Source organism: Amblyomma americanum, chromosome 10 (assembly GCF_052857255.1).
Source record: "Amblyomma americanum isolate KBUSLIRL-KWMA chromosome 10, ASM5285725v1, whole genome shotgun sequence".
NCBI lineage: Eukaryota > Metazoa > Arthropoda > Arachnida > Ixodida > Ixodidae > Amblyomma > Amblyomma americanum.
In genome coordinates, this window is record NC_135506.1 from 137,958,836 (window position 1) to 137,978,726 (window position 19,891).

The window sequence follows — 19,891 nt, forward strand, 5'->3', positions numbered from 1 at the left end:
TTTGTACTGTGCAATAATTGCTACATATATAGCACTAAGCTGGGACCTGTATCGCGCATGAATATTCAACACACTGAAGTACACAACAAGCATCTTGTGCACACCGCGCTTTGGCCCTATCGGGTTCACAACCTAAACCTCATCTGAATAAAAAACAAGGAACAGTGTGAACTGAGATCCATCTTGTATGAGGGCCGACAACTTTTCCTTGTACATCAGGCCATCACAAAAGCTGCGCAATATTTTAGATGATTGTGCAGTTAATGAGTCTGGATTTAAATGACTGCGAAAGGATTCGGAAAGCATAAGGTTACGCAAAACACCAGTGACAGGTACGTACTGGAACGTGTCTCCAGCAGTCAAGACATGCTCTTCAGGTTTTGTATACGGAAGGCATTCTTTGGCGAACTGCTCTCGCTTGTGCTTGCTCAGCACATGTTCAAAAATCTCGTCTAGGAAGTCACAGGTAAGCAACGAGTGCATGTCCTTTCCGAACTGCAGAGGATGGATGTCTTCCTGAATCTTAGCAGCAAACAGGTGAAACATATCGCGGAAACCCACTTTGATATGACTAATGATGCTTTCCATTGTGGAGTGTGGCAACTTGTGCACTTCTGTCATGCGGAAGAAAAGTAAGCACAGGTGCTTCTTCATTTGCGCCTTGAAGTCGAGAGCTGCACTACCAACTGGAAAAGCACTACTGGAAACGACCTCTTGTTCGCCATCGGTATCGTCCATGAGAAGGCTAGAGCTCAGCAGTTCACTTTCACTCAAAACATCGCCTTCCGCCATGTCAACACTCGCCGAAGCGTCCGGCCGCAACTCACTTGCCGAAGCATCCGACCGCAGCACAACAGCACTGTTTTGTTGAGTGACAGCGGCATCGCCAGATGGGTCGAGGTCCATATAACTTCGGTGCTGACGATAGAGGTGCCTCCGGTAAGACTCAAACTGCCGGTACGTATTCGCGCAGCCTTCCACACCGCACATCACAGAAAAATTGTTATCGTAGCGGTGGTCCCTGATGTGCCATACCACTTTGCAAAACCTCTTTGATGAAAAGGGACAACGCGGACACCTATGAATCATCTTGAAGCATGTACTTGCGGATGGCCTACGTCGCCGTCACACTAAGAGGCCAGCCATTTGAGTCTCGGACCACTCGCAAACGCTCGTCTCGCGAGAGCTTGCAAGAGACGGCTTTGTTTTCACACAAGATTACAAGAATTACATGGGATCGGAGTGCGCGGCGCCGGCGCGACCCGCCGTCCACCGCGCCGCGCGCGCCGACAGATCGCGGCTGGTGTCGAGAATAAGAGCGCGCCCGCAGCCTGCGTGCGATGGTAAAAAGGCTTCGCTGTGTGCTTTGACTCGTTTTTGCTGTTGAGTACCACTGTTTACCTCAGCCGTCATTTCGAACTGCCTACTGTCCTTTATCCTGCGATACGCAATGTCATCGGCGCCCATTGAATGCCTTGTGACCTGGGAAGGCAGAAAACAGGTTCTCTTCGTCGGTGGAGACCGCAAGAAGTCAGATGTAATCAATGCTGCCATGCTAGCAGATTCATGGGCTTCGTTGCAGTGCGACCGAATAGAGGTGCGTGCATTTTATTTTCATACGATATATTGCTGCTAACAAGGCAGCAATGTGGGCTAGTTGGTTGTACATTTGATTGGGATAACGCGCTACACACAGAAGCGGACACGTTTCAGTTGTTTTTTTTCTTGTGTAGCGCGTTATTCCCATCAAATATTGCTGCTATTTTAATAATAATAATAATTGGTTTTTTTGGGGAAAGGAACTGGCGCAGTATCTGTCTCATATATCGTTGGACACCTGAACCGCGCCGTAAGGGAAGGGATAAAGGAGGGAGTGAAAGAAGAAAGGAAGAATAGGTACCGTAGTGGAGGGCTCCGGAATAATTTCGACCACCTGGGGATCTTTAACGTGCACTGACATCGCACAGCACACGGGCGCCTTGGCGTTTTTCCTCCATAAAAACGCAGCCGCCGCGGTCGGGTTCGAACCCGGGAACTCCGGATCAGTAGTCGAGCGCCCTAACCACTGAGCCAACGCGGCGGGGCCTGCTATTTTAATCGCTCGGTGCTTTCGGGGCTCTTCCTCGCGCGCACGTGGTCGCGGCCGTAGTTGGTTATGCGCGCAAGGGCAACATAATATCGTGGCTGGTTCACATGCAGGCGACTGAGCGGCGCGTCGCAGCGAAAATTTACAACTTGTTGGAACCTCGCCGCTCTTCGCCTCGACGACTCGCAACAGATTTTTCCGCCGCGGCGGCAGGATTGGCTAGCATTTTCGCTCGCATGTGAAACAGGCTTTAGGCTGTGTCGAAAATTTGCTTTCTAACCTTGAGACACAGGCGCCAAATGTATTTGGGTCATTCCACGCCAAGCGTCCCAGATGTTGCGCTCGACCATCTCCTATTTGTTCGGAAAAATCCATAGAAACTAATTCCAGTGTGCGCAAGCAAAGCTTACATTATTTTTGTCAAAAAAATTTATTGAGCGCAGTTTCAACATTCGAAAAGGTGAGAAGCCAGGCCCTGCTCAATAATTTTTAAAAATCCAGTTTTTTAGAAACCACTGCAGTAATTTTTAAATGACATTTGCACAGATTCTGGCTTTCAATAAGATTCGGAACATACAGTTTTGTATGGCATAAATGCTCCGAATCTGATAAAAAGCCGGAATCTGCAAATGTCGCTTAAAAATTTCTGGAGTGACTACTAAAAATTTGGACTGTTAACTATTGAGCAGTGTCTGGTTTCTTATCTTTCTGCGCTCACCTACAAATAAATTTTTTTGGCAAAAATAATTTCGTCTTCTATTATGCACATTCGGATTAGTTTCCATGAATTCTTTTGAACAAATCAGATATTGTAGAGCACAGCATCTGAGACGTTTTGCCTAGAATTACCCAATTATTAGAGCATGTATCTTAGTTGTGAGCAAAAGATGAGCCTGCAACAACGATGTCTGTCATGCTGTTAACTGCAGTATATATGATGCTCATCTGGGGTCAGGCATTGTTCAACCTTCAGAATTTGGGCATCTGCAGCCTTTCACTAGTTAGTGTTACTTCTGGAAAGGTTCTGTTAACATGGGTTTTGCCTGTGTTACAAAAGTTAATTCATTTTATGCCCAGGACAGTCTTCCAAACAGATGGTAAACTAAAAGGTTTCAGCGTGCCCGCAGTGAAATAATTTGTGTAATTAGTTGTCTTCACTTTCATGTGTTTGTGGCTTCTGATTCACAAGGTAATTTTTGTTGTAGGTCTACAACTCACGTTTCGACACATATGTCGATGTTCCAGAGGGGCACACATTTTCTGATGGAGATAAAATAAACCTCGTTGGCAGTAGCAGCAGTGATGAACAAAACTTGCCACTCGAAACTGGGTGAGTAGGCCAGCTTTAAATGCTAGAACTATTACGTGGTACATTGTAGTAATGCACTTATGTTGCACCAAATTCTGTCCCCTGTCTTCTTTTTTTTTTAGTACTGATGATGGACCATTGGTGTTGGCTCCCAGTTGTAGTGAGCCAGACAAGCGCCTGTTCACTGTTCAGCAACCGCTGTATGAACTGCCTCCTATTCCACTGGATATCAAGGCAGACATTGAGGGTACAACATTAGGAGAAGTGTCGAGTCGTACGAAAAACCGTATAGTGTCTTCGATCACGGCACATTTGCTGACAATTGACTGGTAAGTATTGCCTAGTATTGTTGCGTGCGCGATTTCTGATGCTACGCCTGCAATGTGCTCACAGGTACCCTGGAAAATTCTACGAGCCTGCGGCCAAGGCTCTTGTTCTGAAGTATCCTGTCCTCAGGGATACGATTGGGACAGGTTATGTAAGTACATGAATCGCCATGCTTGCTTCCTAGTCACTCTAAATGAGGAATTGGTAATATTGGCACACAAAAACACTTTGGAAAATGATGCCTACTATAAATTTATAAAGTGAACCATCTTCTCAAACAAAAAAAAAATTAGTAAATGCTTTGTGGTTCGTAGATTACAATTTTTTTTTTCTGAAAAGCAGAGAGAAAAATTAATTTGCGATAAAATGACCAGCGGAGCACAATGCATGCAATGCACAGGTTTGTGTTCATTTCTTCGTCATGTCAGCACTTGTTTTTTCTGCTATTGCTACATATTTTTCATGCATTTCATGGATTATCTAGCAAGATATATTTCCCTTGCTGCTTTCTTTCTTGTCAGGTGGCTCATTTTCTTGAGGTAACTTATCTTGGATGGTTTTGTTCTCGTGTGCAACGTCACTGCTGTGCATGCTCATGGACAAATTGGCATACCAGAGTGTTCTGTGTAAGTGTATTGTGAGGTGTCAGGTTGCTGCACTTATTCATGAACAAAATTTTCTTGGCCATTGATGGGAAATGCACTACCATAGTTAAAGGGGCTCTGAAACACCTCCCGAGGACAGCACACAAACTCACCCAACCACTGCATTGTGTTTTTATTAGCAATAAAACCTGACCAAAATAATTCACTTCTACATGCAGCAGAGAATCCACAATCACGCACGAAAGCTGGTAAGCCCTTTCCAGCGAATTTTCCATGCCCGCACCGTACTCTGTCACTTGCACCTGCGTATAGCAGTTGGGAGATGGTTATTGGTTAGATTCTTTCAGACGTTGGGCACCTATGGCCACGGCCAATAAGCCGCGTTGCTCTGGGTAAGGAATCGGAGGAGCGCCTACCTTCCAGCGTGCAAAAAGGGCTGAGAGGAGAGGGAAAAGCGCGAAGATGCTGAAATTAAAATTTTGACTACAGGTAACTCAGCTTTCGTGAAATGCATTAAAAAAATTCTTGCTGGACATTATTCGTGGTGTGGGGTGCTTTAACATTCCAGGCATATCTCAACTTTATTAGAGCCCCTTTCAGAGCCTCTAAAAGTGCGGAAGTAAACTTTCTTGTGCCCGTACAGGCGTGCTTGAGGGCCCCTCATGCACAAGCATCAATCAAGAGCACTGCGTATTGTTGACAAACATCCTTGAGTCAGGCATTAAGTACAGTGCTAATAATGCACTGGGCAGCAGGTGCGTTCGGATTGCTCATGCATATCTGCTTTGGCTAGAACAAGGCAGTGCTGCTTTTAACTTTTCCTACAGTAAGCACAAGTGGCCACTGCACAGGCATATGTGGAACCTATGCCCTCTTGCATCCCTTTCTCCAAGGCAAATCTGTATTTGTGACTGATGGCTGCTAGGTGGCCATTCCGGTCAGTTTGAATTTATAATGCAGTGGCACTGTTTTACAGGATTCATGGAGGGTTGCATTTAAGTTCAAAATTGGCAATATCCGAAAATCCGTGGACAATGATCCTAATGTTGAAGAGGCGAGGAAGAAGTTTGGAAGGAAGGGGAACTTCCAAGACAAAAGTGGTCTGAAGAAGCAATGCCGCGTGGTAAGTGAAACTACAGCTAAACATTAGTATTTAAAACACTGAAAAGTAAAGTATTCTGTTGCGCTGAGTTTGAGAAGGGGAGTTGCATGTTAAAATTTACTGTGATCATTGCACACAAGTGGGCAAGAAAATTATAATAATTGGGCTTTGTAATGAAGTAACAATATTGGCCCCCGTAAAGATCTTTTATAACAAGAAAAAATTTCTACCATCTTATTTTACTAACGAAACAAAAAAACATAGCCATGAAAGTAATTGGAGGGCTTCAAATCAGTGCAGACCACTAGTTGGGCACGCATCTCTAAATGAAATGAGTAAAGAAAATATAACGAGCAGACCTGACTTAGACTTAAAGTACAATAACGTCAAAGCTGTAAAGTAGCTGCATTTGATGCAAGTTGGTGTTTCATGCTTAATTTGAAACCTTGCACAGAAGATAGCAAAAAATAAGAGCCAAACGATGACTGTTATTGCAACTACTGAGGTTATACACTCGTGGCCATGTGAACCATGTCATGGAGTACCTTTGCTAGGCTTGAAACACCACCACAATCCTGGCAATGTGTACCTAGGTGGTCACTTGACGTGCTAGTAGGTGTTTCGCCTGTTCCACATATATTTTGCCACCGGTTTGTGGGGCCTGGTATGCCACCTTCCTTACATAGCTTGTATAGGAGGGATTCATTAGCAGTGCAACTGTCCCATTGGCTGTGCTGAGTCTGTTTTAGCAAAAATGTACATGAAATAGAGTTAACAGAACCATTCAGTTTTTAAATGAGCTTTGTGGATTAGAGGTATGCTGGAACATCAGATAAAAAAAACGCATTCTTCCATCATAGTTAATTGCATTTTTGATCAGTTTTGGGCATGCACATATTGAATTTTTTGTCAAGATTCACCACGTTGCAGCTGTATATAATGCGCTACCTTAAGTGGGAAACCGCTTCACTGGCCACCTAGCACCCAGCAAATCGAACAGAGCGTGAATGCTGTTGCGAGCTTGCAACACTTGCAAGCAGCCTGAGTGCACAGAATGCAAGGTGAACAATTCAGTGCTCGTGTTCGCATCTAGCCAAGTACAGGACTCTTCATATTCTTGCCTATGCCCGCCATGCTGCTTTCCTCTTATTTTGATGGTGATCGCACTTCAAGAGAGCGATATAGCATTCCTTAAGAAAGCTTGTACTGACATCACCCATGGCAGCTTGTCTTTCTTAGTAGTGGCACCAAGGGTGCTTTGCTTTTGCACAATATTGTGGGTTATAAAATATTTTTGTGTGTGTGGTAAAAATAACACTTTCTATAAGGTAACGCTAGCTTATCTGTATAGCTTAACTTAGTATTCCCCGTTAGCGTTCTTTGAAGGAGGACCCTTCATTTATATAAGGGCCCCATCAGCCTTTGCACTGGAGTCTATTTAAGAAGTACTTGCTGTTGGGCTAGCTTGTTCATACTATATTTAAATGGCACAAAGGAACAAAGACAGGAAAACAAGGGGACGCTCTTCCTGTTCCATTGTTTTCCTGTGTGTGTTCCTTTGCACCATTCAAATGTAGCAAATAGTTTCTCAAAATTAGTTCCATCGAGCCCAGTGGTTGCTCAGTGATCTGTAGGTAATCACTTTTTTGCACAAATCATACTGCAGCAATGTAACTGCTGATATTCAACAGTCATCGATCTATTTCTGGATTTCTTGAAGGGACCTGCATATGCATGGTTCTGTACTTTGCACACATCAAGCAAAATAAGACAGAAACAAAAACACAAGGTCTTGCAGCACCTTTCAAAAACTCTGGGCGGTTCCCCAAAGCTATCAAGGTCGGAAACTGTGGACTAGGAAGTTAATTACAATAGCTACAAAGGCATGCATTGGAGGTACTCTAGGGAATTAGGCTTTGACTAAAGAAAGAGCACTTCATAAAGCTCAATACAAAAGCTGCAGAGTGCTGACAAGACAGACTGATATCCAGTTGTCAAGCTTTGCCGAGGTCATAGATCATAATCAGGATTTTAGAAGAGCAGGTCTGTGTTACCTAAATTATGCTAGGCCTTACTCGTGATATTGTGCTCAACCGTATTAATGTTTTCAATATTTTCGTTGCAAGCCAAGAGACACCTTGGAAACTACAGTAGAAGAAGTTGATGGAGTCGTAGCTGCTCATGTAGACTTCATGGCAAAGGAAATGAAGCGGTGCAATCCAGATATACAAAAATTGAAAGTTTCCATGCAGACAACTCTCCCCTCAAGGAGAAAATGGATAAAAATAAACAGTCCATCAACGGAGGAATTGCTGGACAAGTATCCAGCCCTGACACTTCGGGAAATGGTAAGCTTCAAAAAAGTTGAGCATCAGGCTGGTTTACTGAAAAGGTTTTCAACAAGCAGTAATACTCATTCCATCCTTCAGGTTTCAGAGACATGAAAAATACAACCAGCTGCTGTAAGAGGCTAAATAAATTGAGAAAGCATTAGATTCAGTTGAAACATAAGCAGTGCTTGCACTAACCAGGATGTGGAGATAAATTGTAGAAGGTTGCATTTTTGAAAACAAAACAAAATGAGCAGGGAGGGGGAGTGTACAGTGCACTGTACACAGGTGTCTTGCATATCAGGGGAGGCGAAACAAGACGCATGTGTACTGCGTGTTGTCTGTGCATGTTAACGAATCCCAGTTGGTTGAAATTATCCAGAGCCTTCCACTATGGCGCGCCCCTTATACCCGAGTTGCTTCTGGACATTAAACTCTCATAAACCAGTCACCATATTTAGCAGTTCTGCTGAATTGTGGAGCAGTGGAAATGCACTGTCATATGAACTTTAATGGTCATCTTGCTACGACACTTCCCCCACGCCTGTTTTCACACACTTAAAGAGCACGTATCGTACACACTGGGGGCAGAAGCAAAAAATCACAGGCACTGCATGGTTATTTCACTGAAATTTGTCACACAAAGCAATCGGTGTTTATAGAGTTTTTCATTACATAAAAGCATGTTGATGGAGACACTGCGTTACAATTTTCATTGATTCTTCCTGCCATTAATTCTGACACATAATTATGATGGGCATTTCCTCCAATTTCGTGAAATCTAAATTAACGAGGTGTTACTGTGTTTGGTTATGGGGTGTCCACTGTTGGCAAAGGACAATGGTCACACAGTCAGTGGGAGACTCCTTTATTCTGCAGTGGGCATAGTTTGATGATTATAACGCTGTGTTAGTGTTGTGATGGTGATGTATTATTACAGTGACTAAATATCCCAGTGTTGAATTTTGTAGCACCGGGGTTTTATTTGATTAGGTTCTCTCTCTGCTTGCTTTGAATTGTCAATCCGTTGAGACTGTACTGTTAACTTGTGGCTACGTTTTCATTCATAATTTTCAGATTCACCAGGAGTTCATGGAAATCTGCAAGGTTGACTTCGAACGAAAGTTACTTGGCTTCATAAATGGTCATGGACAAAGATTGTTCAGCATCCTTAAAACATCACGCACAGCACAAAAATTTTCAGCGAGGTACAAAAGGCAATTGCTGAGAGTGAAGGTGACGCAAAGAAATGTACGTTTTGAGAAATTGTTTATTCATTCTAATTTCATGCATTTTATTTTCTTGTTTCTGTAATTGTCCGCTTCTACGAATTTCCTTTTCCTTGCGCACAGATTGCTTTGCTGTTGGCGTACTTCAACTCCTACCACACTTAGTGAAAGAGGAGGCATTCTACCTAAGAGGACCGGTAAGATTTTACTTGATTTCCTGTTTGGTTTTTGGCTTGCTTGAAAGTGCCTTGTTTTCTATAAATTCCATTTGATTACAGGACAGCTACCCTTGCATTGTCATGAATGACAAGCCGCATACTGCAACAAATGTGTGTGCAACATTCGAAAACATGAAAGTGGAAGCAATAGATGTGATAAGTGGATTCGCCACAGTCATGGAAATATATTGGGTCATGAACATCAAATACTCCAAAAAAAAAAACAAGAACACCTTTGCTGTTTTAGAGCATTTCTGTGGCCTAAAATCAAAGCCCCTGAAGCCAGTCACGCTGCGGGCGATTGCTTTGCTGGAAAAAGCCAATTAAGCCATTCCAGCAAGAAATAAACATTGCATCGTTTCAAGACAATTTGTTTGTCTGGTTCTTTTTGGAGCAGCCATATAAGCCCACTGCTTCATATTGCTTGTAACTTTTGTTAGCCAACATTCAGGCTGGTGGTTGCCTCATCAACAACAAAGCAGAGCTGCTTGCAAAAGGTGGTTGCGATCACTACTATCCAGGGTATAGTAAGTATTCCTAAAATTAGTTCCCGATACTACCTCCAGAGGTAGTAAATGCCACTATAGGTAGTTGCCGTTACTACATTAAAGGTAGCTCTACTTACTACCTCCAGAGGTAGTAAATGCCACTATGGGTAGTTGCCGTTACTACATTAAAGGTAGCTCTACTTACTACCCCAAGGCTAGTACCTGTTACTTAAGGTAGTACCTGTTACTACCTCCAGAGGTAGTAAATGCCACTATAGGTAGTTGCGGTTACTACATTAAAGGTAGCTATACTTGCTACCCCAAGAGTAGTAACTGTTACATAGGGTAGTTCCTGTTACTACCTCTCTGTAGGTAGTAACAACCACTACCTTGCAGTTACTACCTATAGTTACTACCTAGGTAGTAACATATGTGACAAGCAGTTACTACCCTAAATGTTTGTAACTGCGACTACCTTTTTTTTTAGAGTGTACCTCCTATTCAGCCTAATTACTATAGCTGCTACCCTCTCGTTAATACTATAGAACTCCTCTACGTTGCCAGCTCTATCTTGAATAATAAGGAATCCCACACCTAGTTCTCTTCTATCCTGTAATCCGCGATAGCACAGTATGTGTCCTTCCTTTAGTACTGTACATGCCTCACCTGTCCTTCTAACTTCGCTAAGCCCTATCACATCCCATTTAATTCTCGCTAGTTCCTATAGGTGATAGAGCTACGCTATTTAGAAGACAATGCAGCAAGTCCCAATCTGCACCCCAAAACAGGTGTGTGATCATCTTTATAAGGCTCATTGCCTTCATGCATTTAAGTCTTAGCTGTTTAATGTCTGTGAGTAACATAAGCTTTTCATTGACTATGACACCAAGACATTTGGTCTCTTTTTGGACAGCAATACTCTGGCCACTAATTGTGATGTCGAGGTTAGGTCTAACACCACGTTGCTTCGTTAAGAGTACCCTGGCTGTCATTACTGAGCTGAGCCTAAATTCATGTTCGTCTCCCACTTTCCTACTTCGTATACTCCTAGGTAAAGTTGCCGCTCAGAGGTGGACAAATTATATGACTTGCTGCTAATTTCTACATCATCCGCATAAACAGCGTAGGATTTGATCTAGGTAGGATGCTCTTCAATGAATTCATCTTGACTACGAAAAGCGCACAGCTAAGGACGCCGCCTTGAGTGACACCATTCTCTTGTGAAAACTGCTTAGGTAAGGAACTTCCTACACGGATCTTGAATATTGCTACGAGGCAGCGCACAGAGACGAAGGACAAGAAAAGACACAGCAAAGCGATTACGGGAGCATTTCTGTTCCCTCTCAAGCCTGCCTTTCAGAAACTTTGCCGAGCATTGCACTTCTTGCCAAGGATGTTCGCCGGTCTTTCATAATGTGGTGGGTGCTTTTCAGACACCGAGATAAAGTGACCCGAAAGCTCGCAGAAGCGCATCACATAATAAAATGAGACTCATGCGTTAGCAATATCACTTTGACTCTGCGTGATAAATAATGCATGTTTATTGACAGGTTTGCTTATTAATCATTTGCACATAAGGTTCAACCGCTTGACTTGCAGAACAGCGATATTTAAGAGATCTTTTTTTTAAATAAAATTCAATTATGCCTTGCTGTGGGTCTTACGTAGTGCGTCACCTCTGCGCGCTGCCTCGTAGCAATAAATCTATACCTACTAGGCCAAGTATCCTTTCTAACACGGATCTTGAATATCCGTTCAGACAGTTAACTCTGAATTGCGGTCAGCACGCTCCCGAAGATCCCAAAGACGAACAGGTCACGAATGATACCATACCGCCATGTGTATCGTATGCTTTCTCTGGATTAAAGAAAGCATATAAAAAGTGCTGTTTATGCACAAAAACGCCCATTACGTTACAATTCAAAGGCAACAAGCTGGTCAGTGGTTTACCTGTTAGCCCTAAGTCCAGCTTGGTGCTGGTCCGTTGATTGGAGGAAATACACAAGGCGATGATTTATCATTTTTCAAAGAGTTTACATAAAGAGCCGGTTAGGGTAACTGGCCGATAACTCGCCGCAATAGCAGCTTTTTTCCTTGCTTAACAGCAGGATAACAATGGCTTCTTTCCAGGCTTTGGGAAGACGTCCTGCAGCCCATATCTTATTAAACAGGCACAGGATAGTTTCAAAATTTCTTCAACCAGGTGCCTGAGCATTCCACATGTGACCCTACCAGGGCCTGCTGCTGCTGAGTTGCGACATGTTTCAAAGGCAACCGTGAACGCTTGGAATGGAAATGAGCTATTGTATCCTCCTACGGATTGTCTTTTATTGTGAATAGGTTTCCGCTCCTGAGCTAGCTTGTATCGCAAGAAGGAATCTGTATAATGCCGCATTATGATACATCGTTCTGGCGCACGAAAAACACGGACGAAGGAAGAACAGATACCGCTTTTAAGCGATATATTTTTATCTACCCTTGACAAGCGCATTCAGGCGTCCCTTTACAACGCCAGCGTGCTGAAAGTTTTTAGATACGTAGATACGTAGACGACTACCTTGTAGTAATGAACGCGACTGAGGCTCGGGATAGGGGTATTGTCGTGGACGACATTATTGACATTTTTGTCTGCAACGCCTTTGGTATGAAGTTCACGCACGAACTGCCGCAGGAAGGGCACATCCAGTATCTAGATGTGTGCTTTATTTTTGAGGAAACGCGCGTGTGCTGGCAGTACAAGCCACGGTCGAGAAAACAAATTATTAACTACAAATCGGCTCATTCTAAGCTCGTGAAGAGAGCTATTGCAAAAAACTGCATCCGCTCTGCTCTAGCCAAGTCGTGTGAGCATCGAGTCCGGGAGAGTGTCCAGGCCCAACTAAGGCATCTGGAGAAGGCAGGTTTCCAGAGAGAAATCGTGGCCTCAGTGGTCGAAAGCCAGATTAGCGAAGTAAAATCTGGTGGACGGCACATGCAGGTGGATAACACACGCCCGCCACAGCGACCTGTCGTTGTGCCTTACTGGCACAAGGTCTCGCACCGCCTCAAGAAGGTCGGGGACAAGTGCGGCGTTCGTGTAGTGTTTTCAGCTCCGGAGAAGCTGGGACGCCTGTGCCGCCTAGTAAACGAACCCCAAAAGAGGTCTGCCTGCAAAATTAGGCACACCAAAGCCCTCGTCGACTGCAAGGTTGGCGTGGTGTAATAACATCCCTCTCGCCTGTGGCAAACGCTACATTGGACAAACCGGGCGCTGTATCAACGAACGCTTGCTAGAGCATCGCAGGACAGTAACTTCGATTAGTGGCGGAGGTCATTTAGCTGACCACATTCGCCGTTGTTCGTATAAGCCAGCATGCAAGGCGTTTTTGGAAGAAAACAAGTGTGTTAAGAAAGTTCAGGACTCAGAAAAGCCGGGAAATTTTTGAAGCCCTCTGTATTGCCAATGATAAAGATCACTGCGTCAGTACTCCCTCTATTGTGCTTAGAAGAAAGGAACTAGATTATCTGAAGGCTAACGGTGTTGATCGTGTCAGCTAGGCACAGAAATTGTGGGCAATTTGCATGAAGGCACGTGTGCGATATGGAACCTGTGGCTCTGGTTGATTGCCTTTTGGTTTTCCCGATTTTGTGCTTTTGATATCAGTTACCTGGTGGTCACATGTGTACATATAGGACTGGTTTCTGTGAATAAACTTCAGTTGATGTCCGGCGATTGTGTGTCTGTTCTTCCTTCGTCCGTGTTTTTCGTGCGCCAGAACGATGTATCATAATGCGACTGTGAACCAACTAGCCCAGCTGTCTACGCTTAGCTGTATAATGCGTTGAGCTAAACGTGTAATCGACGCGTTTGCCTCCTACATCTGCTTGGTGTTTCAATGTATCGCCAGCAGCGCTAACAAGAGGGATTGGATGTGCATTACGCTCGTTAAGTGGTTTTAGTCTAGTCTACAATTTATGCGCATCTGTGTTAGAATTTACAGAAGAGAGAAACGACTGATAACTTTCCCGTTTGGATATAAGTCCAGTACGCCTGCCATTTGAAAATTATTGACTTGAAAATTATTGGCTTGTCAGCCGTAGGATAACGGCAGAATTTTGACCATGCTATATGCTGGGTACTGATGAGCGTTCTTGTACTCTGCATTCAAACATGGCCATCGTTTGTTTTGTATTTTACCTGATGTCTGTGGAATAGATTTCTGTGCAGCATCTATATTATTCAGTGTGATCACTGATTGAGATTCATCTATACCTAGGCCTGTGATTGATGAACAGGGCAATGCGGATAGTTCCCGCAACAACTTCAGTGAGCAAAATGTTCTTTCAACTTCCTAAGAATGTTTACCTTTGGCATGACATTTTCTGTGTATTTTAAAGAAATGAGAAAGCGGTCACTTCCATATGGGTTTTCATGTAATGCCCACTCAGTAGCTGGCAAGAGCAATGGAGAGCCAATATCAAGGTCTATCGCATTGTATTAGTGGAAACTACATAAAATTTGTTTGCTCTTTTTGATTGAAAATGCATGAGCCAGACGACAATAGGAATTTTTTAATTAGTGCTCCTCAAGAATTGGTTCTAGTACCTCCCCATAATGGGTGGTGAAAGCTATAATCGCCAACCAACAAGAATGGCTCGGAAGCTGATTAATGGGTTTTGTGATTCATCAGCGGACAGGTAACATCTGGTGCTATAAATAGAGAACATACGCTTATTATTTTAGTAAAACTTGGTGCTGGGTTAGTTGGTTAAACATTTCTTTGAAACAGATTAGCGCTCTGTGGAGTCGTCGTTCTCTCGCCTTCTGTTCGTCGTTTTTAGCGCTTAGCTGTTTGAAAGAAAGATACGGTTATTATTCTGCCGAAAGTTAGGGCTCGTATTGCCACCGCCTCTAAATCAGTAGCCAGTGGAAAACATTGATAGGGAATTGATTTCTGAACCATGATAGCAACATCACTTGATAAGTGCGTAATACCTTGCTGGTCCTTCAGCTATACTACATATTTTTTAGAAAGTTTTATGTGTTGGGTTGAAGTGCGTTTCTTGCAGGCAAAGTATGTTTGGTTGATACTGCGTGGGTATTTCATATACATAATGCGGGTTCTTAAGTAGGCCTCGGCAGTTCTGCTGGGTAATGCTTTCGACAGCCATATTTCTTGCTTAAGAAGTAAAGACTAGTGGGAGGTAGATGTTGCCACCGTTATCAGGTGGCTAGACTGGCAGATTTCTTTTCGATTTAATGTGGTCTAGGAAACTCCGCCTCTCTTTGGGGCACTCACTCTGCGCCTCCAACGCTGAGAATCCTGGTGTCACCTCTATTGCTTCCAGTGGAGACGCGGAAGCAGATGTGGATTTGTCAAGAAGCAGCGACTTCCACTCATTTGTGTGCGTTTTAGCTGACACCTTTGGAAAGTTGACCTCTGGGACATGGAAGGTCGGCGCAGCGGAAGGCTCCTTGGTGAGGGGCCGAGATGGGCGCGCATCAGCGATGCTGTATTGCTTGCCCACCGTTACAAGACGCCGCGCGGCCCCCCTGCGAGCTGCGTCGGTGAACGATTTTCAGTAGAGAAGCGAGAGCTTCTTGCGGGCTTCCGATAATTTGATGTTTTCTGTGACTTTGATTTAAATTATTTTTTCTCCTTTTGAAATGTCTGACTATAGTTCGCGAGTACGCGGCGTTTGGCCCGTGAGAGTTCAGACATCCTGTTTTAGCGGCACTGCAATTTTCAGTTGGGTGATCATGGCCACCGCACTTTGCCCAGGTGAGCTTTCCGCAGCGCGTTTTAGATCCATGTCCGTAATTTTGGCAATTGAAACGTCTCCGGTTTGGTACATAGGGATGGGGTTAGCAGTGGATGAACTCTGCTTTCACGATCGAAATGTACAGCGCAAATAAAGACGAGGACACAAGGAAGACAGATGGAACACACGAGCGCTGACTTGCAACAGTTTATTTCGAAACTCCGACCGGTATTTACAGCTGGAAAAACCAGACAATTATCACACATGTGCAGTAGGCGACCCAGTCATATGTTGGCGCAAATATAACAGCTCCTTACTAGTAAGAGCAATAGATGGCTTGGCCACGCAGGACCCAGCCAACGGGTATATCATTTCAGGCTCTACTTCAGGAGTGCATGTTGTTGGGCGAGTCGGTCGTACATCGTTGAGTAAAGGTACTGCGCAAAGTAATACAAACATGGACGAGAAGGGCACAAAGTCTTATCGATACCTCGATAAGACTTTATCAGGCAGAACGCAGATTTCTGGCTTGCGCTCAGTGACTGACATGGTGGTGTGGAATTTATAAGTATGTGTTGCTCTGAATAAACCCAGTCCTGCGCCCGTCCTTGTGCCCTTCTCGTCCATGTTTGTATTATTTTGCGCAGTACCTTTACTCAACTCAGCCTCTATTTCCTCTCGAGTGAGTTGTAACGGTTTCTGGCGATAACAGAGCATTTTTTTGGTAAGCAGGGTGACACACAAACTCATCTGTTATCGCCAAGAACCGTTGCCAACTCATTCGAGAGATAATAGAGGCTGAAATAATAGACCGGTTGGTTGGGTCCTGCGTGGCCAAGCCGTCTATTGCTCTTACTGGTAAGGAACTGCTATATGCAGTTGCGCCAACAGCTGCCACCGGGAGCTGTTGGCGTGGTTGGTCGCGTGGTGCGGAGCAGCTGCCGGTGGCAGCTGCACCACGTGACCAGCCATGGCGCCACCACCGAGCTCGAGGGCGCTCACGCAGCTCAAGGGGTGTCATGATTAAGGCTCGAAATGCTGGCGTAATGTAGCTCTCGCTACAACAAATGACTGTAGTCCAGCATCAAGTTCTACATAGGCACATAATGTTACGCTTTAATATGTAAAAGGACACACGGAAGTAAAAGCTATGAAATTAGTTGACGAACTAGCTAAAGAAATGCACAACGAAGTGAAAATTGATAGATTCCTGCCTCTAAAGCATTTGTCGAAACACAACCGCATATATATATGCAGTTGTGAGCGCTGGAGACTCATCTAGGTCTCTCGAACTCATCTGGATGCATGGTTCACGAGCCAACAAGCCAACACTAGTGCTTTCAGTAAATGCTATTATATTGTGACGAAACGTCCGTCCGTGACGGCACGGCGGCTCCGCCGCATCGAGGAAGTGAGCCGATGGACCGCATTAGTTAACTTAATTTATTAAAGATGAGGCCGAACATTAGTTAATTCAAACGAACTGATATAGATCAAACAACAAAGCAGTTAGTCATAGTACACAACATCTTCTGAGCAGAGGTCCCGAGCAGCACCTCGGACGGTCGCCGTTCCTCTTCCACTTAGCGCCAAAACCCCTCTGAAATACGATCGCCCAGGATTTCGGGGACCCTTTTGGTGACCAATCGTTAATGCGCTTGTCGGAGCCAGTGAGAAGGATTTCTTTATAAGCGAAGAACTAATAGCACGCCGGTGCCCACGAGATTCTTTACTCTCGATCACCACGTAAATTCCTGGAAGACGCGACGAATTTTAGCTTGATACACAAAAACACAAAAACGGCAACCGACCCCCAACGAAAGCAAACACAGTCGGTTTCAGGGACATTCGGTCTGTCACGCGGTGCGCTGTCCAGAGCCATAGATTACCGCGCACGCAAAACCCCAGGTGAGCGTGTATTAAAAGCCTTTCGTTTGGCGGCTGGGACGACAACTTCTGACTCGCCCCCCTGCAGCCGGTTAACCATTTTTCTCGTAAACCTTGAATTTGCAGACAGATGTGGAGCAATGCTGTGATAACTCCGCTGCCGCCATCAATAAAACAGCTACGCATGCGGTTTCGTATCGGATTGCAGTACTCGGATTTAAAGGCAGAGTGTGGGCAGGGTTAGGAAGAGACGTCCCTTATGCCTTTGACGGATCACCACTTATTTCGTGGTCGCTGCATACTGTGCCTTGTGAGTGGAGTAGAAAAACGTTTATTATCGATAAGAGAAAGGGCAGGGGGGATATACAGGAAGGTGGTGTCCTCAGTGCAGGACCCCAGCGGCTCTAACACATCAGTAAAGTACACTAGCTAACGCATTGCATAAAACATGACCTACGCTTGCATAGGTGCTGTCAGCAGCCGCAAAAATATTGTAACCCGAGGCGGAATGGAGCTCCAAGAGTGTGCAGTACAGAGATTAATAAACAAGTTCTAGAAGTCCCGTTTAACATCGTACCGCAGCCCCACTCTGCAATCGTCCACTTTCATGAATACGAAAAACATGCCTTATACCAAGCGGAAGTGCACATGAAAGCCCGCATCGGCGAACAAGAGAAAACGGTTCCACAAAAACAACAAGAACTTGTAAGCAGAAATTAAAAATATGTTCCTTGAGCCCACTAATCATGGAAATGGAAGATGACTCTCAACACCAGTAAATGTTACCTCATGCAGTTCACAAACAAAAAAAAAGAAGATATGGGGCAACTATAATCTAAATCAATCTGTTCTACAGACAAAGGACAGAGTAAAGTATCTCGGTATCACATTTACAGCGAAGTTGGATTGGACCGCACACGTCGACGCGATAACTGCCAGGGCTTCCTGCGTTCTCAACCTTTTTAAAAGAAACTTTAAACATACGACTCCACGCCTAAAAGAAACATTGTACTTTACGAATGTCAGGCCAATTCTCGAATATCGATGCGTATGTTGGGACCCGTTCACAAATATTTTAAAGGACAAGCTAGAACGAGTTCAGAAGCGGGCAGCAAGGTTCGTAACTGGGAATTACAACTTTAAGGTTAGAGGTTCTGAACTTCGGGAAGCTCTTGGTTGGAAGTTATTATCCCACCGAAGAAAAGTTTTTAGAATAAAGTTTTTGTACGACATTCACAATAATAAAACAGGAATTAATAAAAGCCTCTATTTAAGGCAACCTCACTACGTTTCGAGTAGAAGGGACAATACCATGAAAATTAGAGGGTATAACTGCCGGATCAATACATTTAAATATTCATTTTTTCCCAACACAATAAGTGACTGGAATCTGCTGCCTAATGAAGTGTTTGAGAGCGAGAATTTCCAGGCAGCAATTGACCTTGCAATATTCTGATTATGCTGCTGTCAGTGTTGGTTCTGTGTCTCGGGTGCAATCAGAATGCTTTTATCTTTTTGGAAGTTCTTATCATTTTTCTGTAACTTTTATTTCTGTTTTGTTCTCTTGTGCTGTATTGAATTTTACTGTTAATGTACTTACCCCCCCCCCCCCCCCCTACAATAATGCCTCTCAAGGCGCTGTAGGTACCTTGAATAAATAAATAAATAAACTATTAGGCTCCGGAATATGCTGCGGTACTTCAGCAACTCCACTGTCTTGCTCTGGGGCACCTAGGTAAAATGCGAAGTAAAACGCGCTACAGAATCATTTGGCACGAAAACGAAATTCACACCGTCTGTACCTCTCTTCCTGTCCCGTCACCTCTTTCACTTCATTTCTCCATTCTGCCTCCTATCCTTTATTTCCGCTGCCCCAGCTCAGGTGCTTCAGTATCGATGGCAGATGCCGGGGCTAGCAAAAATCTTTTTCTTCCTTTTTACTATTATTTTAATAAAATACCACTACCACCACCACACCGTCTGTACCGCACTGAATCCTAAAGCAGGACATGTTGCATAAAGTTCGGTGGCGCCACACTTTCAATATTACTTTTCATGTGCCCAGTTGTGTCGCCAAAATCTTATGGCGCACCAATCAATCGATAATCAATGAAACGACGTGCAAAGTTCCAGCATTCAGATTCAAAACAAAAGTACTGCCGTGCGTTTCAAGCCTGCTCTTTTGTAGCTGTGCAATAATGCGCTCACACATGTACACGATCAAGAATTAGCGCTCTATTACCCCCGTATTATCGCACCTAATGACCCCAAAGACATACTGCAACAATAGCCTAAAATCAGTATTCTGGATAACGGAACTTATTGACAGGAAACCTCGCGCAATAGGTGACTAAGGCACTCAAACTACTGAACCAGATTTTGCTTCGAAGTGCACTCAAAGAGCCTTACAAATGGAGCTGCTCTGGCAAGCAGAGAAAATACGCGCTTTAACAAGCATGAAATAAATGAATTCGCAAGTCATTATTGTGCACTCACCCAAGTCCGTTATTCTTAAATGAATCCCTGGAACGTGCTTGCAACAGTCGTAACGAATAGCGCAGCTTGCAG

The 19,891-nt window shown here is 44.2% G+C and overlaps 1 protein-coding gene across 1 annotated transcript; it reads left to right on the forward strand.

The window, feature by feature from the left end:
* The first annotated feature begins 924 nt into the window (after positions 1–924).
* On the forward strand, positions 925–9,153 carry LOC144108733 (sterile alpha motif domain-containing protein 3-like). The gene is made up of 8 exons (XM_077641901.1): positions 925–1,597; positions 3,292–3,416; positions 3,518–3,724; positions 3,789–3,873; positions 5,304–5,450; positions 7,556–7,777; positions 8,837–9,010; positions 9,112–9,153. Exons 1-8 carry the CDS (start codon positions 1,451–1,453, stop codon positions 9,151–9,153), a joined length of 1,149 nt encoding a protein of 382 aa, XP_077498027.1. The 5' UTR covers positions 925–1,450.
* Positions 9,154–19,891: the final 10,738 nt, after the last annotated feature.